The 19,193-nt window shown below is 49.8% G+C and overlaps 1 protein-coding gene across 8 annotated transcripts in view; it reads left to right on the top strand.

Annotated features, from left to right (window-relative positions):
* RPS6KA2 (ribosomal protein S6 kinase A2) overlaps positions 1-19,193 on the top strand; it is a 348,783-nt gene that overhangs the window by 177,711 nt on the left and 151,879 nt on the right. For 2 of the 8 annotated variants that reach the window (XR_016395277.1, XM_022560944.3), the window contains exon 1: positions 8,326-8,607. The exons of 3 other annotated variants lie outside the window; for them this stretch is intronic. Coding sequence is in view for 4 of the 5 variants with exons in the window: in XM_022560944.3 (XP_022416652.1) it covers positions 8,509-8,607 (99 nt within the window). In the remaining variant the exon portion in view is untranslated. Of the gene's footprint in view, positions 1-8,317; positions 8,608-19,193 lie in introns of those variants that run through there. 3 more of the 8 variants (XM_089922247.1, XM_089922246.1, XM_022560974.3) reach the window with 3 other exon arrangements.

The raw sequence follows: 19,193 nt of genomic DNA, 5'->3' as shown, positions 1-19,193 counted from the left end.
GTACCGCAAAAAAGAAAACGGAAAAAAAAAGTAAATATGTGGCTTGGAGTTTTTCAGGGTGTGAATTTTGGCCTCCACTAGCATGAAGAGGAGTCACAGAAACATCAAAGGAGAATCTCTTTCTCTTTCCAGTGCTCACACCTGCGTAAGCAGCTCTCCTCCTGCAGGGAGAGAATTTCCCAGCCTACCTTAGGCTCTGCCCCACCAGGGTCCTGACTTTCAGGGTGGGTCTGACCTGCCCTCCTACCCTGCGCATGGGCCCCAGGCTTTCTCCAGTTCTCCCCCAACCCGCCCATTCCCCAGAGCCTGATAAGACCTGGGTCTCGATCACAGGGATTGACACTGGCTACAGGACAAATGTTGCTCAGAATGCTGCTTACCTTTGGAGAACATCTTCTCATGCTCATCCTTTGTCTAAGTTTGTTTTCCCCCACTTACTATTGGCTCCTCCGTGCTTTAAAAAAAAGAGAGAGGATTTTCCCTTTGTTTTACGTATCTCAGGAAATCTGCCTCTACATACGTAACCCGCTGTATTGCCAAGAATGCCCTCACCCTGCCCCAGCCTGATCCTGTGGCCTTCTCATGGGATGATGAGGGATGGACCACAGGACACTACACGCCATGGAGCCTAAGCCCCTATGGTTTTGTTTTTAGTGTCCCTGAGTATTTTTTAATGTGCTTATCTAGTTCCCATCCCTAAAATAAATATCTAGTGCCTGAAAGGCTGTAGATGTCTATGAAATATTTTTTAAAAGATGAACATTTCCTGCTAAAAAAAATTCTGGCAAGGATTTCACATTCTCCTTTGTACCCAATTCCAGGTCTTGAGAGACTTTTCTATTATAAGAGGTCTTTTTTTTTTTTTCTTTTTAAGTTGCAAAAATCCTTCCTGCTATAGTTGTAACCTGTTTCCTCTTTCCGGCTAACTCCCTTCCTTTTAAAGTTCCTCTCTCATTTATGTATAGGCCCAGGTTGGCAAGAAAAAGCCCTTATGTCTCTATTCACGGGTCAGTTTCCTCACATACTGTTATTCCAGATTCTCCGTTCAGTCGTGAGCCTTCCTACTGACCATCTTTGTCATGAAGGTTCACTGCACATTTGTGGGATGAGGAGTGTGTTCGTCTCCACAGCAAAGGGCTGCCAGCACAAAGCCCCACCAACAGGGTGGCTTCAAACAACAGAACTGTATCGTCTCATCGTTCTGAAGGCCACAAGTCCAAGATCAAGGCATCAGGGGGCCGCTGGTCCTCTGAAGGCCACAAGTCCAAGATCAAGGCATCGGGGGGCCGCTGGTCCTCTGAAGGCCACAAGTCCAAGATCAAGGCATCGGGGGGCCGCTGGTCCTCTGAAGGCCACAAGTCCAAGATCAAGGCATCGGGGGGCCGCTGGTCCTCTGAAGGCCACAAGTCCAAGATCAAGGCATCGGGGGGCCGCTGGTCCTCTGAAACCTGTAGGGAATCTTTCCTGCCTCTTCTAGCTTCTGGCCACGCCTGCATCCCCCCCTTCTCTGCCTCCGTGCACGTAGCCTCCTCCACTGTCCGCCTTCATGTGGCCTTCGTACAAGGACACCAGTCTCACTGGATTAAGCCCGCCCCACTCCAGCGTGACCTCATCTTACTGTGTCTGCAATGACCCTATTTTCAAATAAGGCCACATTCTGAGGTCCTGGGGGTCAGGGTTCTAACGTGCTTTTAGAGGGGACACAACCCAACCTGTAACAATATGTAAACAATAGTGAAGCTCAAACCCGGAAGTCCTACGGATGCTGTCGCCTCCCGCCGACAGACTGTGGGGTTTTGCCCCTCCCCCCTTTAAAACACTGATAATTAGAAAAGACCAAGTGAGAGCACCGGCATTAATGTTTTCAAGTGTCCTACCGCGGCACGGACGCGTAGTCAGACGCCTCACCTTGGCGTCCCTCCGCTGCATCCTGAGTAAACTAAGTTTTCACAAGGAAACCTAGGCTTTCTGCTCCCAGAGGCACTCACGCTGCCTGTCCCCAAGGCCATAATGGAGCCGCTGGCGGCTGCCACCCGGACTTCTGTCTGTGAGATGCTCTGATGGCAGACCCTTGGCCCCAGGGGCATTTCCTGGGCAAGTGCAGTTGTCTAGGGAAATGAGGACCCCAGCCTGTCACCCCTTGGTTGCCACCCCTTCTAGTGCTTTCTTTTGGTGCCCAGCCACTATTGCTTGATACACTGTGAATCTGTGAGGTCCTGGATATGCAGACCTTGTCTGAATTCTTCTCTTGTTGTGTCAGTTTAGACGGTTGGTTCACCTCCCTGGGCCTCAGTTTCTCCACCTCATAAGATGGGGTTCACTGTGTCTGTTTCATGGAGTTCCCAGTGTGTTACGGAGATGGAATAATAATGTAGGCCCAGATCTTCATAACCAACAAATCCCTGATAACAGTCACCACAGAATCCCTTTAAGCCAGCACGCACGGAGTGCTTGCTCTAGACAGTGGCCATCCCGAGTGCTTCCAGGTGTGTAAGAGACACGCAGAAGCCAGGAGTCGTAACCCAACGTAGTAAGTAAAACAAGGACCCCAGGGGAGGACTCCCTAGCACAGCCTGCGGGTGCAGGGATTCCATTAGGCTTCCCAGCAACAATAGTGAATCTTGAAGAAGGTGGGAAAGCGGGTGGGAAGGACGTCCAGGCAGTGGCCACAGCGCAGTGGAGGCTGGACGTTCCTGTTGACACAGGTGTCCGTGCAGCGGGCCCAGGAGGGGAGGGCGCCGTGATGGAGGAGAACACGGCCTCCTGGCTCTGGGGTTGCACTTCATTCCTGCAGATGCTGGAGCTATGGCGTGCTGTTTGCTTCTAAACAGATTGCTTTGGTAGTGGGATTGCAGACGGGTTGCCGGGGCGGGTCGGGGGTGGGGGCAGCACTGAGCCAGGAGTTACTATATTCCTGCACCAATGGTTACTGATGCGGGCTGGAAGGAAGGGAGACAGGAACGCTACTTAGAAAGTGTCACAAGTCTGGGTCGTTACACATATGGAATGAAGGAGTGACAGAGTGGCTATTTCTCATCTTCTGGTTCAGGCGGTGGGGTGACTGGCCGTGCCCTGCACAGGACAATAGAGTTTAACGGAGAGAGCGTTCAGGTTAAAATTCTAGAAAAGGGGGATCTACTCCTTTCCCAGGCGTGTCATTGGTTTTTCTGTGTGAAACTCCAGGATTTTAACAAGTAGCATCTTTGTTGAGCACTTTACAATTTACAGAGCACTTCCTCATACTGGTTTACTGTGTGGAGTTGCCAGTTTTGTAGGTGACAACCTTGAGGGGAAAGTAGACAGGTTTCTCCCCTCCCCCCTCCCCTCCCCCGCTCCCCCTTCATCACACAGTGTGGGCTTTCTGGACCTCAGCGCTGACGCGTTTTGGATGGGATCGTTCTTGGTGGGCATGTCCTGTGCACTGTGGAGATTCGTCAGCACCCCTGGACTCTGCCCACTAGATGCCAGCAGCATCCTTCCTGTCACCCCCAGTTGTGACAACCCAAAACGTCTCCAGACATTGCCAAATGTCCCCTTGACAAAGTCACCCCCAGTTCTAAAGGCTCAGAGGATTTTGGCAAAGGTGAAGTCATAATCGGAACAGTGGGTAGAAATTTAATTCAAGATGTTTCACTTTCTGACGTACGTTCCACGATGCGATGCTTCTTACCACTGTACATTTTTAGATATCGCTCCCCGAGCCACAGCTATATCGTATTTGCTCTTTAACAAAGAGGACATTTACGTTCAGCTACATCTGGTCCGTGTCCAGGACTACATCGTTTCATTTCCAGAAGTATTTTATTCATTTTTACCGTCTCTTGTTCATTCGTCGCATTTTCATTTCTTCCTTTTATTTCCTTAAAACATGTTAGATTTGATAATTTTCCATTCGACGTCGCTAAGTCCAGCAGCTGAAGTCCACGCGTCTGATTCTGTAGTCGGTTGTCTTGCTGGCTTTGCCGATACCCCGTGTCCTTGTGAACTGTGCGTTCAGTGGCTGTGAGCTTGTGCTCCTGGTAACTGTGTGCGAGGAATTCTTTGAATCCTAGGTTTAATGTGGATTTCTCTAGAGAGCATTTCTGTGTGTTTCTGCTGGGCACCTGGGCTCAGAACCAGCTGAGACCACTTTAAGTTCTCAACTTGAGTTTTCGTTGTTGTTTTTGGTTACATGGAAAGTGAATTAGGTCCACAGGCCTGTGTCAGGGCTGGCTGTGCTCTTTCCCTTCCCTGCCACCCCACCCTGCGTGGCTGGGCGTCTGACCTCTGTGGCCCTTGAGGGTTAAATTTGAATCTCCAGGTTGCAACCCTGGACGGCATTCTCGACTCCGCACTGACCACTTCCATCGTAACTGGTTTGTTGCACAAACCTGGCTTGTGCTTGGATCATCACACACCTTCCACTCTTTGTCGGAAGAGTGGACAGTGAAAGGACACTGGCAATTTCGACGGCTTTCCTTCCCTTTCTTGAACGAGAGACAACTGCGTTCACTTTAGGTTTTAAACTTGATCAGGAAGTTAGTGTTTCCAGTCCTAGGACTGATCAAACTCAGACATTCTCTTTGCCCAGCTTGAATTTCCATCACCCTGGAAGCCTGCAGCATCCTTTTCAGGGTCAGAGCGGGAGGAGAGGAGAGATGAAGACGTACTTAGACTGCTCCTGGACCAGCTGACCCCTTCTCTCAAGGTCAGCTGTCTCGTCTTCTTGCGAGGTTATTGTGGCTGGAGACCCTCCCCCCGTGCCCTCCCTCCCCAGCTGCAGCCCACTTACAGGACAGCGCCTTTCATTTGGGGGGTTACTTAGAATTCTTCCCTCAGCCTTGGGCCTGGTGCCGGGCAGGGCCTCATGGACCTCCAAACGTGCCCGTCTCCTGCACAGCCACGTCTCATCTGTCGGAGACATTGGTATATCCTTTTCCCCACAAGCCCTGGGAACGCAGGCCACTCCGTGAGCAGTCCCTCCTGGTGCCTCCCCAGGGCCATGGCCGCCCTGCTCCCTCCTTTAGAAGCCAGGCCCCAGCACATCACAGCTGTCATGGTGGGGCTTGAAATAAAGGTGGGGGCATCCCCCCAACCCCGGAAAGTCCTTTGGGTGGAGGGAAGGGGAGGTGGAATGGCACAGATTTTGCCAGTCACCTTGCTGACGAAAGCCTCCCTCCCCTTCCTGCCCAGGGCGTCCTGTGTTCTCAGAGAAGGGGCAGCTCCAGGGCTTTGGAAGGCTGTCGGTTATCATCCTTGGAATTCTGAAATCATTAACCTCTTGTGTATCGGGGACTTGGTTGGAACTTTACTTTCCGTTCATCAATCATGAAATTCTGTTTGTTCCAAGTTCTCAATAATCTTGTTCTTCCGCAGCTGGGGACCGCGTCCCCTCTGTCTGTCCAGGACCCGCGTCCTTGTCCGCGGAGCTCACCCCAAATGCCGCCTCCTCGGCTTCTCCAGTTAGGATTCGCTCCTCATTTATCTCTGTTCTTGTAGCATTTTCTTACATGTTTCTTTCACATTATGTAAAACCTGCATCCGATTTGTCTATTCACTTCCCTTCTCTAACACACGGCCGTGAACTTCTGGAGGTCAGGAGCCGTGCCATAATCACGTCCGTTTCCCCTGGGCCAAGAACTGGGCCAGGTGCTCAGAGGAGCTTCATCATCGTGTGTTCAACTGAATCGAATGCACACCAGCCAGTCTGGTCCTCTCTTGGAAGCAGCATTAGCCATGGAATTCAGTCCCAGACCGATCGTGCTTAAGTCAGGGAGAAACTCAAGATGATCAGGTGTCTGCTGAGCTTTTGGTCTTCTCTCCAAGCTTCCCCACCCCATCATCTGGGCACCAGCCCAGCCTTTATTAAGCTCACTTTTTCTTTCCCAAAATTTGCTAGGGATCATTTGGACCCAAGTTAAAGTGGGCCCTGATACCTACCCCAGATTTGGTGGTCTGGAGGGTTTGGTGGTAAATGATTGCCAGAGCCTTTGATATACCTCTGTTTTACTGGCAGAAGGGCAAACAGACTTGTTCTAGCAATGAAATGAATTTCTCAGTTGAAATATGGAAGCTGCTTTTTCTTTTCTTTTGAGATGTCCAAGTTCAGTAGAGCCATTTTGTAGCACTCAGCTGTGAGGGATCGTGGATGTCCCATAAGACCCTGCCTTCCCAGTCCTGTTACACCAGGTCAAAATGCTCTTTAAAAAAAAAAAAAAATTATTTATTTACTTATTTGGCCGCACCGAGTCTTCGTTGCAGCATATGGGCTCTTAGTTGCGGCATGCGGGATCTAGTTCCCTGACCAGGGATCAAACCCAGGCCCCCTGCATTGGGAGTGTGGAGTCTTAACCACTGGACCACCAGGGAAGTCTCAAAATGCTCTTGTTGGTAAAACGCAAGCCTGCCCCAAGGCTATTGCTCTGAGCAGGGTGCCCCTGAGCTAGCATCATTGACAAACCATACTCCTGTCTCTGACTAGTTGTACCATGTACTCACAGCCGGCTTCTTCCTCATTCTTGGATCAGGTGACCAGCCCGATGTCTGATGTCCGTCAGCTGCTGTCTTTTCCAGAGAAGCAACGTGGCACAGCCCTGGTGTGTCTTTGTTTGCTTAGAGCTGGGATACCTGAGTGGTGGTGGCGGGAGACCCAGGGTGGCAAGAAGCTCATTCCCAGCGTAGGGATAATGGCCCTCCAGCAGAAGAATCCTTGCGGGAAGCAGGAACCGGTTTGGGGCATATTTTCATCTTGGGGATGCACAGTGGGAACACAGAACATGCAAGTGTGCTGAAGCTCATCAAGCAAGGAAGTGCCAGTGCCAGCGTCGTGATGCCAAACTGTGCTTTTACCACCACTGAACCCCGGGGAGACTATCTGACCTCACCTCTTGACCCAGATGCAGCACGAACTGACCAGTTCTTATCTGGGAGCATCCGCTGCCTTTACACACTTCAGCAAAGATAGCCTGACACAAGTATTAATGCGACCTTTGATTAAGCCAAGGGATGATGTGACATGTAGATTTTTCACAATCTGCCTAGCAAAGCGGTACTTGGCACACAGCAGCGGGTGCAAGAACGCTTCTGGACTTTTCAGGGGCTGGTGGCAGTATGCTAATGAGATTGTTTGGCCCTGTTTTAAACATAAAAATACGTGTACAGTGCACAAGAGGAAAACAAAAGGCTGCACCGAGTCCTAAGCTCACAAATCTGGAACTGCCTACAGCCCTCTGGTGAGCATTTCTAGGAAAAAAAGAAAAACAAAGGGTGTTCCCCTTTAAGGCAAATCCCCTGCAGCCCTGCAGCTGGTTTCTGAGAGCCCTGACTCAGGACACTCTGTGTTTGGGCCCTGATAATCATCCGTTTGGATAATTTTCTATACATGGAGTCGGAGGTCATGGAGAACGGATGTGTCTTTGTTCTCCAAACACTGCCCTGGGAGGCTTCCCCAGCTGGCTGCCGGCGTCCAGGGCTGCGTGGGGATCCTTTCATCACCCGGGCAAGGACTGGCGGACCCCCAGGCCGGGCGCCCGGGCCGCGGGGACGGGCTCAAGAAGAGGGCCGCAGGGGCCAAGGGGCGAGGAGAGGTGCAGAGCGCACATGTGCAGGCTCATGGTGCACCCCTCCACCCTTTTGTTCCAGGTTCTAGAAGTGTTTGCTAATCAGCAATTAAAGTTTTGTACGGCACAGAAGAGCATGATTCCAAAGTCTGTATATGGGTGCTTTAAGGAAAGAAAACATGACACCCCAAGCTAGAAAAAAGCCCAACAGGCCAACGAAGTAGAACAGAGAGCAAGCGACAGGCGCAGCTGAGCTGTCTCACCGCCCGCCCCGCGCGGCGCAGCAGTCCTCCTCGGGCTCATCAGGCATGCGCCTCTGAGGGCGCTGATTGGCGGAGGGGTGGTGGGCGGGGCAGAGCCGGAGAGAGCGAGTACTTGCAGGCGGGGGGGGGGGGGTGGGGAGGAGAAGTGAGAGCCTGGGGCTGTAGGGCGGTGGGCGCTGATTGGTGGTAGTGGCTGAGAAGGAGGAGGTGGGCGTGGCTGGGCGCGCCGGCGGGCTCTGATTGGCGGTAGTGGCGGGGGCCGGCTCCTCCCTGGGCCTGAGGAGGAGGAGGAGGAGGAGGAGGGGGAGAGGGAGGGGGAGGGAGAGCCTGGGGCGGCGGACTCTGATTGGCGGTAGTGGCGGAGGGCCGGGCGGGGCGGCAGGTGCTGATTGGTAGTAGTGGCTGGGGACGGGGTGGGGCGGGGCTGCCCGGGGCTGGTCCTCGCAGGCAGCAGCAGGAGGAGGAGGAGGAGGAGGAGGAGGAGGAGGAGGAGGAGGAGGAGGAGGAGGAGGGAGCGCTGGGCCCCCGGCCGCCGTGGCCGGCTCGGCCTGCCCTTTGTGCCCGCAGCCCGCGCCCCGTGCCGATGGCCGCTGCGCCGGGCTTCCCGACCGCTCGCGCCCGCAGACGGACCTAACCCCGCGCGCCTGGGATGCGCCGGGGATGCGCGTCCTCCGGCCCTGCGGCTCCTCGCGGCTGGGCGCCGGGCGATGGAGCTGAGCATGAAGAAGTTCACCGTGCGCAGGTTCTTCTCCGTGTACCTGCGCAAGAAGTCGCGCTCCAAGAGCTCCAGTCTTAGCCGACTCGAGGTAAATGCCCTAGCCTCTGAGCGCGCAAGTACCCAGGTCCCCGCCGCGCCCTGGAGGATGCTGCGGGTCTTGGGGCCATCCATCCCGAGCCCTTTCCTATTGTCACATGCACGGTCACCCTGAGATCCATGTCAGGGAGTTAAAGTTGAAAGCTGGTCCGGTTTTCCTAAAACCGAACGTTATTGTTGGGACTTACTGATAACTGGACCGGTCCTCGGGTCCTCAACAGGGACTAAACTTTGCCCCCATTGAATTTCTAACTAATTTTGTTACACGCTCTGCGCAGGGTTTGGGGTAGTCACCCTGGGTGCCCACAGGGGTGCTCCGGGTGGGGAGGGCTTTTCAGCCCGTGTCGCTCGCTGTGGCACCTCAGAAGTCCCAAGTACAGAACCTGCCTAGCCCCACCCTAGGCTGGTGTTGATCGGGTTTGTTTTGCCTTTTGACCCAGAGCCACACAAATACTACCATGTAGTGTAGATTGTTCGTGTATTTGAAATCAGTGTAGAATTGACAAAAAGGGATTTTTTCTTTTTTAAAAAAAGGCAGCAACACAATTTACTTGGACCAGTCTGAAACGGTGCTCAGTAGTAAAGTGCCTGAGGCAGTATCTCTGCAGCTCGGGGTTTGATGTAGATTCGTCCCGAAAGCCAGAGGACCCTGAAAATAGTGTCCTTTCCTCGGGTCCTGCATCATGTCACGTTCAGGTTTCCAAGTCATCTGTGGACGGCTCTCTAATGCGTTTTGTATTTCAACAATCACATCTTATTCTCTTCATCCCACTGTCCAGAGTACATGGTTGAATCTATAGATGACCTAACTGTGAAGCATGTTTAAGTAAAAAAAAAAAAAGAAAAAGACATTGTGGGGTTTGGGGGGAGGGGGTGGGAGGTGATGACACAGCCTAGAGATTTCTTTTGACATTGCTCTCGCCTGTGCCACAAGGCTGGCACCTATGGAGGTTTTGATGTGTTTTTTTCGAACGAAGTCAAATCAATTGGAACAATGTCACATTTTTCATCTTGAGTTTCTTTGTCCTGGCTGCCATGATATTAGATACAGGCATGGGTTCTGCAACAATTAAGAGGGCTTTAGGGAAAGCTCAGGAATAGACATGAAAGCAACAGGGAATTACTTGTTTTAAAAGTTTCTGTTATGATATCACTAAATCAGAATTTTAAGAACTAGTTTAGGTTTCTGAGGGTAAAACATATCTTTCAAACAAATGCAGCTATTCATTAAATTGTGGAGGAGGGCTTGCTTTAAACCTCATGCTGACAGAGATGAAGCATAAGTTCATTGAGATAAGTCATTTTCCTGGGTCTCAGGCACTCAAAAAACGAAAGTGGACAAGAATAGAAACTCAGGAGAGTATTCACCTTTATACCTAGCATGTCTTTATTCATGGGAATGCCAAGTTTATTATTCAGCGCCTTGTCTCCTTCCACTTATTGTCCTTGTCAAGGCGAGGCAGTAGAGTCGCGGAGTCGTTTAAGAAGAGGGGCATAAACACTGGCAAAGCCGTGGGGTCAGGAGTCCTCTCGGCACAATATACTCACCTCTGGTGTTCTGGTTCGGCAAGGAGAACCGGGTTGTGGAAGCGCCTCAAAAAAATATATAATAGGAACCAAGTGTTGCTTAGAAACGATGTTGCTTCAATGTGAAAATAAAATTTCTGTATACAAAATAAAACTATAAATGAACCATCAACTATGCAGAAGGTCAAGCCGACGAGGAAGAAATGTAGTCTGTCAGCATGTGGTCAGTGAGCACTTTGTCTGACCCAGGTGCCTGTGCTGGGGGCTGGGCAGAAGGTCTGATAAAGATGCCCAGCACTGATAACAGCGCTCTGTTCTTTGCAGATGCTTGCAGTTGATACTTGTGAAAATCCAGGTAGACATGTGTTACTCTCCCCATCCTACTGCTAGGGAGGAAAAACCCTGAGAACAAAACCTGAGAATCATGCTGAAAACCGAACAACTAATTCACTCTGCAAGTGTTTACTGAGAACCTCCTATGTGTGCAGCTCTTTTCTGGGCATTGTAGGTCCAAAAAATATAAGATGGAGCAGCCCTGGCCTCATGGTGCCTCCACCTAGTGGGGGATCGAATCAGTGACTGACTGACCAGTGCTTCAGTCCAGTAAATTCCATGTTCCTGCCCGGCTACCTTCCATCATTTCCCAAAGAAGCCTGTCTATTCGTTTGTATAGTCAGAGCAGATTATAGACCAAGAAGCACTCACCAAAAATTGTGAAAATTAGGAGGCAGGTTTGTCAGTCATTTGAGGTTGAGAAGTAGGACATATAAAGTACTTAACAGGGATATGTATGTAGTCCTCTGTTTGGACTAATGAAAAAGATAACTCATTTTGTAAAAAGAATCGTGGTTATTTTTAAACTCTTTCTGTGAAATTTATATTTTAAAATATACACAGAGACTTTGAAAATTTTTGTTTACTTTCAAAATCTAGTGATATTAACAGGAAAGTAACAGTACTTACTTTAAGGTTGAAACAGTATCATCTTTGTCAAAAAGGCTTTTAGGGAGAGGCTTAGTGTTTCACACTTGCTTTTAAATTTGACTTGACTCTCTGATCTAGAACTCAGCATTTGGTCAACTCTAACCACCAGAGAAGCCAGGTTGTTTGATCAGATTTGGAATCAGTTTATGAATTACAGCTTAAATGTTTTTACAGTGTATCAGCATTGCAGCAGCTGAGACGGCTAGACCTTGGACTCTGACAAGGATGATTTTGGGGGTTTCTAAAGGCAACTTGGATGTCTTGCACAGATTTCTTTGCGCATGGCCTAGAATGGTTTCAGGGCTCAGCGTCTGCCAGACCCTCACCCCCGAGAAAGCTCTGATATCAGGTCATTGACAACATTGCCTGAGAGCCATAGTACCTCTAGAAGGTGTAACCATTGCTTCATCTAACTGTCCATTTCATAGATGAGAAAGTGGGGCCCAGGGAAGCAAAATGACTTGCTTATGCTCCTAAAATGTTTGACAGGGAGTTCTTTACTATAAGAGCACATGTACTGTTTATTATTAATTTTAGCCATTTCAGGTTGCGTGGTTATTGGAGTTTACCAAGTATTAGATGATGCATGAATGAAGGCTGTTACAAGTTTTAAAAGAAAACGACTCTAGGGGATATTTTGGAATGTGCTTCATAACCTAAAGTTATTCTAGAAAACCTTTTCTGGAAGTTAGAAAGTTCCAGGTGAATTTGGGCTTTGCATCAGATTTACTAAAATTGGATTCTCACTTTTACCTCTCACAGCAGGGCAGTTCCTTCAGCTCCCTAAGCCTCATTTTTCTCCACTGTGAAATGGGGATGGTAGTAGTTCCTGCCTCTTGGGGTTAGTATGAGGGGTATGAGCCACCATATGTAAAGGCTTAATGCGGAGTCTGGGTGATAAAATCAATAATCAATCATTGTTAGCTATGGATATTGATAAAATATTTCCCGGGTTCACTGATATTTTTCATGTTGTTCAGTGTCTGCTGGTTCTGTCTGAAGCTGAGGTTGCCCCTACGGCCTGCGGAGCCCATGGCTTGTGCTGTCTCCCAGCCTGGTAATTAATTAATCGTTGAGGCGCCCTTGCTGAGTGCCTTGGGGAAGAATAGGCAGAGATCAATCCTCCCAGGCTGGATTCCAGCCTGTTTCATTCGATAGGACTGGCCCCATTTGCTAAGATGACAGCCCCAGTCCGTCATCTGGCTGGGATGGTGATAGTCCTTTTCCTTATCTTGCCTGTCACCCTGGGATCCGAGAATGCATTACAGTGCAGGTCCTGGAGCCGAGGCACCCAGAGCTCAGGCTGCTTCTAGAGTCAGGACCTGCCCCAGCGTCAACGTCCGGACTTCGCAGAGCTTTGGGAAGGAAGCCTGCCTGCTCATCCTTCAGTAGCCCAGGAAAACCTCCAAAGTGTGAGCCGACTCCAAAGCCTAGCCTTGGGGCTGGGGAAGGTTGAGAGAGGTTGGCCAGGAAGGGCTTGGGAGGAAATATTGGGTTTCAGTTAGTGAAAAGTGATATTGTTTACTCGGGGTAAGATTTATCTACCAATCTGCTAAACGTATCAAGACTCAGTGTCGGTTCATTTAGGGAATAGTTAGTTTGCTTGAGGTTATCACCAAAGATGGGAAGTTGGTTCTCTTTGTTTACCTATCATTTCATCTGGTTTTGACATTTTTACTGAAAGACAGCTGGGGGTGAGTGAGAAGGACAAAAGATAAGTCCTCTCTCTGGGGTATTGATAGTGGTAAACTGTTGAGTGGAGAAGAATTTCATTTATTTATTAGCTCAATTATCTACATACTCAGACTTTTTAGTGTATACCGTGTGCATTGTGCAAAGCAGTTGAGATATAAAGGTCTGATCCCTGCCCTCAGTGAACTTAACATCTAGTGAGAGAGAGAGGCAAACACGTAAATGGAAGCCTGCTATGTAGGGTGTAAGTCCTGTGAAATTATTGGCATCATTGGAGTTCAATGGTCTGATTACATGAATTGTCAATCTGTTCCAATTTCCAACGCTCACAGATAATCAAGCATTATCTATGTGCACATGTGCACACATGAGTATATTTTAATTGCTTACCCCTTTTTAAAGGAAGCATGGTATCCTAATAAATTAAATGTTAAGGGACTCTTAGTAAATAGAGCCGTGTTGGCTCCGGTCATGAAAAACAGAAAAAGAAAGAAAACTTCCTGGAAAGTTAAACATTCAAGCTTATTCTTGGTCCTTCACTGGTAAACTCTTCTTGATATTGGGAGGTTTCCAGGAAAACCATTTCTAATTAAAAATAATTTACAGGTAATTTCAATAAATGCACCCGACGAAATTCTGTGTTAATTCTGATTTTGCTGGGCTTTTGGATAGCAATAACAACACCAAAAAGTCAGAGAAGACCACAAGAAATAGTCCATTTTAGTGAATACTTAACTTGCTTGTTGTTTTGCCTATTTATGCTTTGTTCTGTTTTGAAGACACTAGACTTAATTCCTTATTTGTGGTCTGCCTTATCTTTGCAATTTCATTACATACTTTTCTCTCCTTAACATCCAAGAAAACTCCCCAAAGTACTGTTTCTTATTTAAAAATATGTGAAAAGACAACCCAAAATATTACTTCACCCCCCTTTTTTTTTTTTGCGGTACGTGGGCCTCTCACCGCTGTGGCCTCTCCCGTTGCGGAGCACAGGCTCCGGACGCGCAGGCTCAGCGGCCATGGCTCACGGGCCCAGCCACTCCGCGGCATGTGGGATCCTCCTGGACCGGGGCACGAACCCGTGTCCCCTGCATCGGCAGGCGGACTCCCAACAACTGCGCCACCAGGGAAGCCCATACTTCACCCCTTTTTTAAAAAATTTATTTTATTCAAGTATAGTTGATTTACATTGTTGTGTTAATTTCTGCTGTACAGCAAAGTGATTCAGTTATACACATATATACATTCTTTTTCATGTTCTTTTCCATTATGGTTTATCCCAGGATATTGAATATAGTTCCCTGTGCTCTACAGTTGGACTTCGTTGTTTATCCATTCTATATATAATCGTTTGCATCTGCTAATCCCAAACTCCCAATCCATCCCTCCCTCACCCCTTCCCCCTTGGCAACCACAAGTCTGTTCTCTCTGTCTGTGAGTCTGTTTCATAGATTCACCCTTTTTTCTCTCCACCTCTTTGACCTATTCATTCTGAGACTCTTCCACCACACACCCCGATGCAGCAAAGACTCTTTATGTATATTTTTCATGCATTCCGAAGTACAAGAATAAACTGAAATCACACTAAGTGAAAACTGGAATATCTGATGTCCACATCATCTGACTTGCTGCTTACCCAGGATTTCGCTCTGTTTCTTGCACGCTGGGTGGGCGATTTCCTAGATGTGTCAAGTTTATAAGTGGGTAGGAGGCGTCGGAACCCTGAGGCAGGGAGAGAGCAGGGGCTTGGGCAGCAGGTGAAGAGTGAGCCTTGTGAGCCGGGGATTAGTCAGTGCAGGGCTCCAGTGGGGAGCGCTTCTTCCAAATGTAGGGAGACTGGGGGTGAGCTTGTTCTCTATGACATCCAGTTGGTAACCAGCAGTTTAGCCAGAAATGCTCTTCATCTTTGGTCCAAGCTTCTGTGCTTGTTAAGTAAGTAAAGCCGGTGCAGCACTAAAAGCATTCTCTAGAATGCTCTGCCTTTATTTCCGATGGCGCTGGGCTCTGTTGTGTTGTATTTTTCCCCCAGCGTCATATGTTTGCTGATATATTTTCACTGGTAAAAGCTATTAAATTAAACTCAAGTAGGAATTATCAACAAATAGTTTGTTAAGCTACAGTGTGATTTAATCAGGCAAATGGCTCAGACACAAATGTATTCAGTATAAAATACTGTTCATCGTGTCTGATTTGCAGCTGTGTAGGAAGCCTTCCCTGCTGGTGAGCTGGCTAAGGAGACGTAATGGCGGTGCGGCTATACTTAAACCTGGGAACCTGCCCCCCGGGCTATGGGGGTGACTGCAGTGGCCGCATCACTGTGGTTGATCACCAAGTGGGCAAGAGCCAGTGTTTGGAACCACCGAGATGCGCACTGACAAAGCTCTCCTCCCTCAAACTTTAGCCTGGCTCTCCGGCCCCTCTTTTCACCTCGGCCGGGCCTTGGGCTTCTGTGTCATCCTTGCTGGGCTTGCAAAACCCGGTTTAGCAAGAATTCTGCTGAGTTGATTTAGAGAGCACCCCGATCCATCCTCGGCCTTTGATCACCCTCTATATCTGGTCCAGTTCCCCATCCCCACATCCCCAGGTGAGATGAGATGACCCTGACCTGCCTTCAGCTCAGTTTAGAAGGAACTGCCCTACCCCACCGCCCTGCTCCTGCCCCTTGCTGCAGATCCCCACATGTCCTTCTTGTGTGGGGTCCGAGCTCCATCTCTTACCCCTGCGGCAAGCCCCACTGCAGTGGTCCCTTGAATAAAGTCTTCCTCACCGTCTTTAACAAGTGCCAGAATAATTTTTCTCGAGCAGTACCTATTATTAGTAGTAATTTGCATGTGTTCCTTGAGATCTCTTAACGGGGGTCCCAGGAACACCACTGGTCAGAGAGCCCTACTTGATTCCAACTGCAGACACTCAGCAGCCTATCTTTCTCCACGAGCTTTGGTTTGCAAAGGTCCCTAGGGTCTGCAGGCCGCCCTCCCGCTAAGAGCCCCAAGATTCTGGCCCCGTGGGCCAGGCGGGTGCTTTCCCCCTCGCCCTGCATTGGGCCCCCTTCCCCGGCCCGGGGCTCCCACGCTCCCTCCACTGGATGTGCCCGGATCTACTGTTCTGCTGGCCCTGGGCACTTCCTTCTTCTGCTGTCAGCCCCACCAGCCCACTTCATGCTTTTGAGCTCCTGTCTCCTCAGCTGCAAAACAGGGATTGCCCCGTGATAATGCTGTGTCCTCAGGTTATTAAATGCTTAGAAGGTGAAATGCGCCTGGTCAGGGAAGAGTTCGCCCTTGGCATTCTGTGATGTCACACAAATAAGCTGGCTTTGATTGGACCCCGTCTGGAAGGGGGTTTGCACTACATTATGGGGGAAGAAGGCTTTTCCTCGTCTGCCAGCCTCCTCGCCCTCACGCTTCTGAGGACTCATCTGTTTCAAGTTAGTACTGTCACCACGGAGCCAGCTTTCCTAGGTTGTAGCTACGCTGAGCTTCCTGGGAGTGACGCTCTCATCCATGTTGCTGCCACTTTAAACATAATTCATGGAAGCAGCAGCTCTTGTAAAGCAGAGAGGTTCATGCTGTTCCTGGTGTCAGCCCTGTAGCCAGGGGCTGAGGAACTGGTAGAAATGATCTGACTTCTTAGGGAGAAGAACTGCTTTTTCTTTTGGCTAGTCTACTCTCCTACGTTAAATTAATAAGATTCAAAGACACAAATCTGAGGAGTGTTTACTTTGTTGGCCTGCGTGTTTCCTCCTGTTGCCCAAGAAAAGAAGGTTCTGAATAAGACTGAAAAGCTCTGAAAAATCTGCCTCACACACTTGGGTGATTTGTGTGCCGTATCATCAGTCTTGGGATTTTCGGGTGGATATTAGCCAGACCTGGAGTCCGGGACCTCTTTGACGTGTCTGTGTAGTCAACGTAAGCCATGACATTCTTTGAGTCAGGACACCCAGGCCACACCAAGGCTGCCCGAGGTGGCTTTTACTCCTTAAAACGTGCGGTCAGATCTTTAAGGAAAAGGGATGGAGGGATTTACTTTGAAAGACTCTCTTTTGGAATGCCTACGGTGGAAATGCTCTAGTGACTACCTAGGAAATCGCTCATTCAGGTCCCAATTGTAACACTTTTGGCCCGGGATAATTGCAAACTTTCCACGACTAAGGAAAGTTAGTTATATTATCTAATATAATATTAACCTCCAAATATATATTTAACATGCAAAATATAGTGTGGACAATCAAAATATAGTGTGGACTTTCTAAGAATGAAAAATCAAGAAAACTTCTTATTCTGAAAAGTGAGTAGAACGCAGATCGGAGAAGGTGCTCTGGAGAGCCTTGACGGGAGGGAGGCTGGGGGTGCAGGTGGGGAGGGCAGCGGCAGAGATGAGCTGCAAGAGCTGGGCGGCTGGGCGGGCTCTGTGTGCCCCAGGACCCCCAAGCTGAGCGTGCAAGGGGGCCACAGGGGACAGACACTCTTGCCTTTTGACTTGCTACAGTGACTCTGTTTGGTTGACTTTGAAGATAAAGTAAAGAAAAAACAACCAGAAAAACCAGAAAGGAGCACTTCCTTTTAGAACACCTTCGGCTTCTTGCATCCTGCTTAGTTTGTAATCAGCTTAGGGAACAGGGCAGACGGGCTGCTGGAACAAGGTAGCGATTACTGCTCCCTGCCTTCGCCCCAGAGAACCCCAAGAAGCAGCGTGAGGTTGGGTGTGACTTTTGTATTTCTAGACCTCAGCAAAAAAGAGAAGGCGTGAATTTTTTTTTATATATACTTATATTCTTAATAGGATTCCCCTTCTTCATTCTCTCTCTTTTTTTAAAAAATAAATTTATTTATATATTTATTTACTTTTTGGCTGTGTTGTGTCTTCGTTGCTGTGCGCGGGCTTTCTCTAGTTGCATTGAGCAGGGGCTACTCTTCGTTGCGGTGCGCAGGCTTCTCGTTGCGGTGGCTTCTCTTGCTGCAGAGCACGGGCTCTAGGTGCGCGGGCTTCAGTAGTTGTGGCACATGAGCTCAGTAGTTGTGGCTCACGGGCTCAGTAGTTGTGGCACACGGGCTCAGTAGTTGCGGCATGTGGGCTTCAGTAGTTGTGGCTTGTGGGCTCTAGAGCACAGGCTCAGTAGTTGTGGCACACGGGCTCAGTAGTTGCGGCACGTGGGCTTCAGTAATTGTGGCTTGTGGGCTCTAGAGTGCAGGCTCAGTAATTGTGGTGCATAGGCTTAGTTGCTCCACGGCATGTGGGATCTTCCCGGACCAGGGCTCGAACCCGTGTCCTCTGCTTGGGCGGGCAGATTCTTAACCACTGCACCACCAGGGAAGCCCCCGAAGGCATGAATTTTGATGTGTGACTCAATTAAGACTTTGCAGAATCCACCCCGACAGAGATGTGAATAAAAATATTGAACCTGGTCAGAAGATGCTGAAACCCATCTGTGAAGGGTCGGCGTGCAGGACAGCTGGGGTACTTAGAGCCCCGTCTTACGCCTCCATCAGCGTGTCCCACTTTCTTCTTTGACTTCTTGTTGAGGTTCGTCACAGTGGAACTCCAGCAGTGGGTGTAAGGAAGTGGGACTGATTTGTCAGAATGAACTGGCTGTAGTCGTTGTGTATGTGCACGAGGATGGGGTTTATGCTCAGCGGGGTGACGGGTGTTTGCCAATGCCTCCACTTCCCACCCAGCTGAGTGAGCTCGCAGAGCCCCTGTCCCCCTCCGTGAGACCCCTCCTTCCCTCCACCCAGCCTGTTCCATCTACGGCCCCCCTCCATGCCCTCCCTCCTGTGACTCCTGCCACTCAGGCACATGGCAGCCCACACCCATCCACCTGCTTCCATTCCCAGCCTCCCCCTTGGCTCTGAGCTGACCCGTGGCTTAGATTCAGGGCCATCGCTTTCTTCCGAAGATTCTGGCCTGCGGCACTTGGATTTGGACGGGGAAGATCTGTGGGAATTGGGGAGGAGTAGTCATTGCCGTGTGGCCCAGGGTGGCGTGGGGCCCGCTGCCAGAGTCGGGGCCTGCCAGGGCGGTTCGTGTTCATCACACCCTATCTCCAGAGGAGGGTGCTGGGCAGAGAAGCCACTAGAAGAGTTCCTCCCGGTGGCTTGGGCTCTGTCATCCGTTTCCGTCAAGTTCTGGGTTTAAGGAAGTTCACTGGAATCACAGACCATCCCGCGGGGCCAGGCCGGGTCCGGGAGCTGCGTGCTGCCTCCGCTGTTGGGGAGATACCCCTGTCCTCTCTGAGGGCATCCTCCGTGTGGACACCGCCCGCACCTTTGCGCGAGCTCCGAGCCTCGCCTCGTTGCTGTGCGTGAATTTGCACGAAACCTTCTTTAGCCAGCTTGTGGCTGGTCTGGGACACGTCAGGCTCGGCTCCGGTGGCTCTGT

The sequence above is a fragment of the Delphinapterus leucas genome, chromosome 12 (assembly GCF_059928025.1).
Source record: "Delphinapterus leucas isolate spDelLeu-1000000601 "Yukka" chromosome 12, BTC_Dleu_Yukka2, whole genome shotgun sequence".
Taxonomy (NCBI): Eukaryota; Metazoa; Chordata; class Mammalia; order Artiodactyla; family Monodontidae; genus Delphinapterus; species Delphinapterus leucas.
Note: the sequence above shows the minus strand (reverse complement) of the source record. Positions and strands in the feature narration are given on the sequence as shown.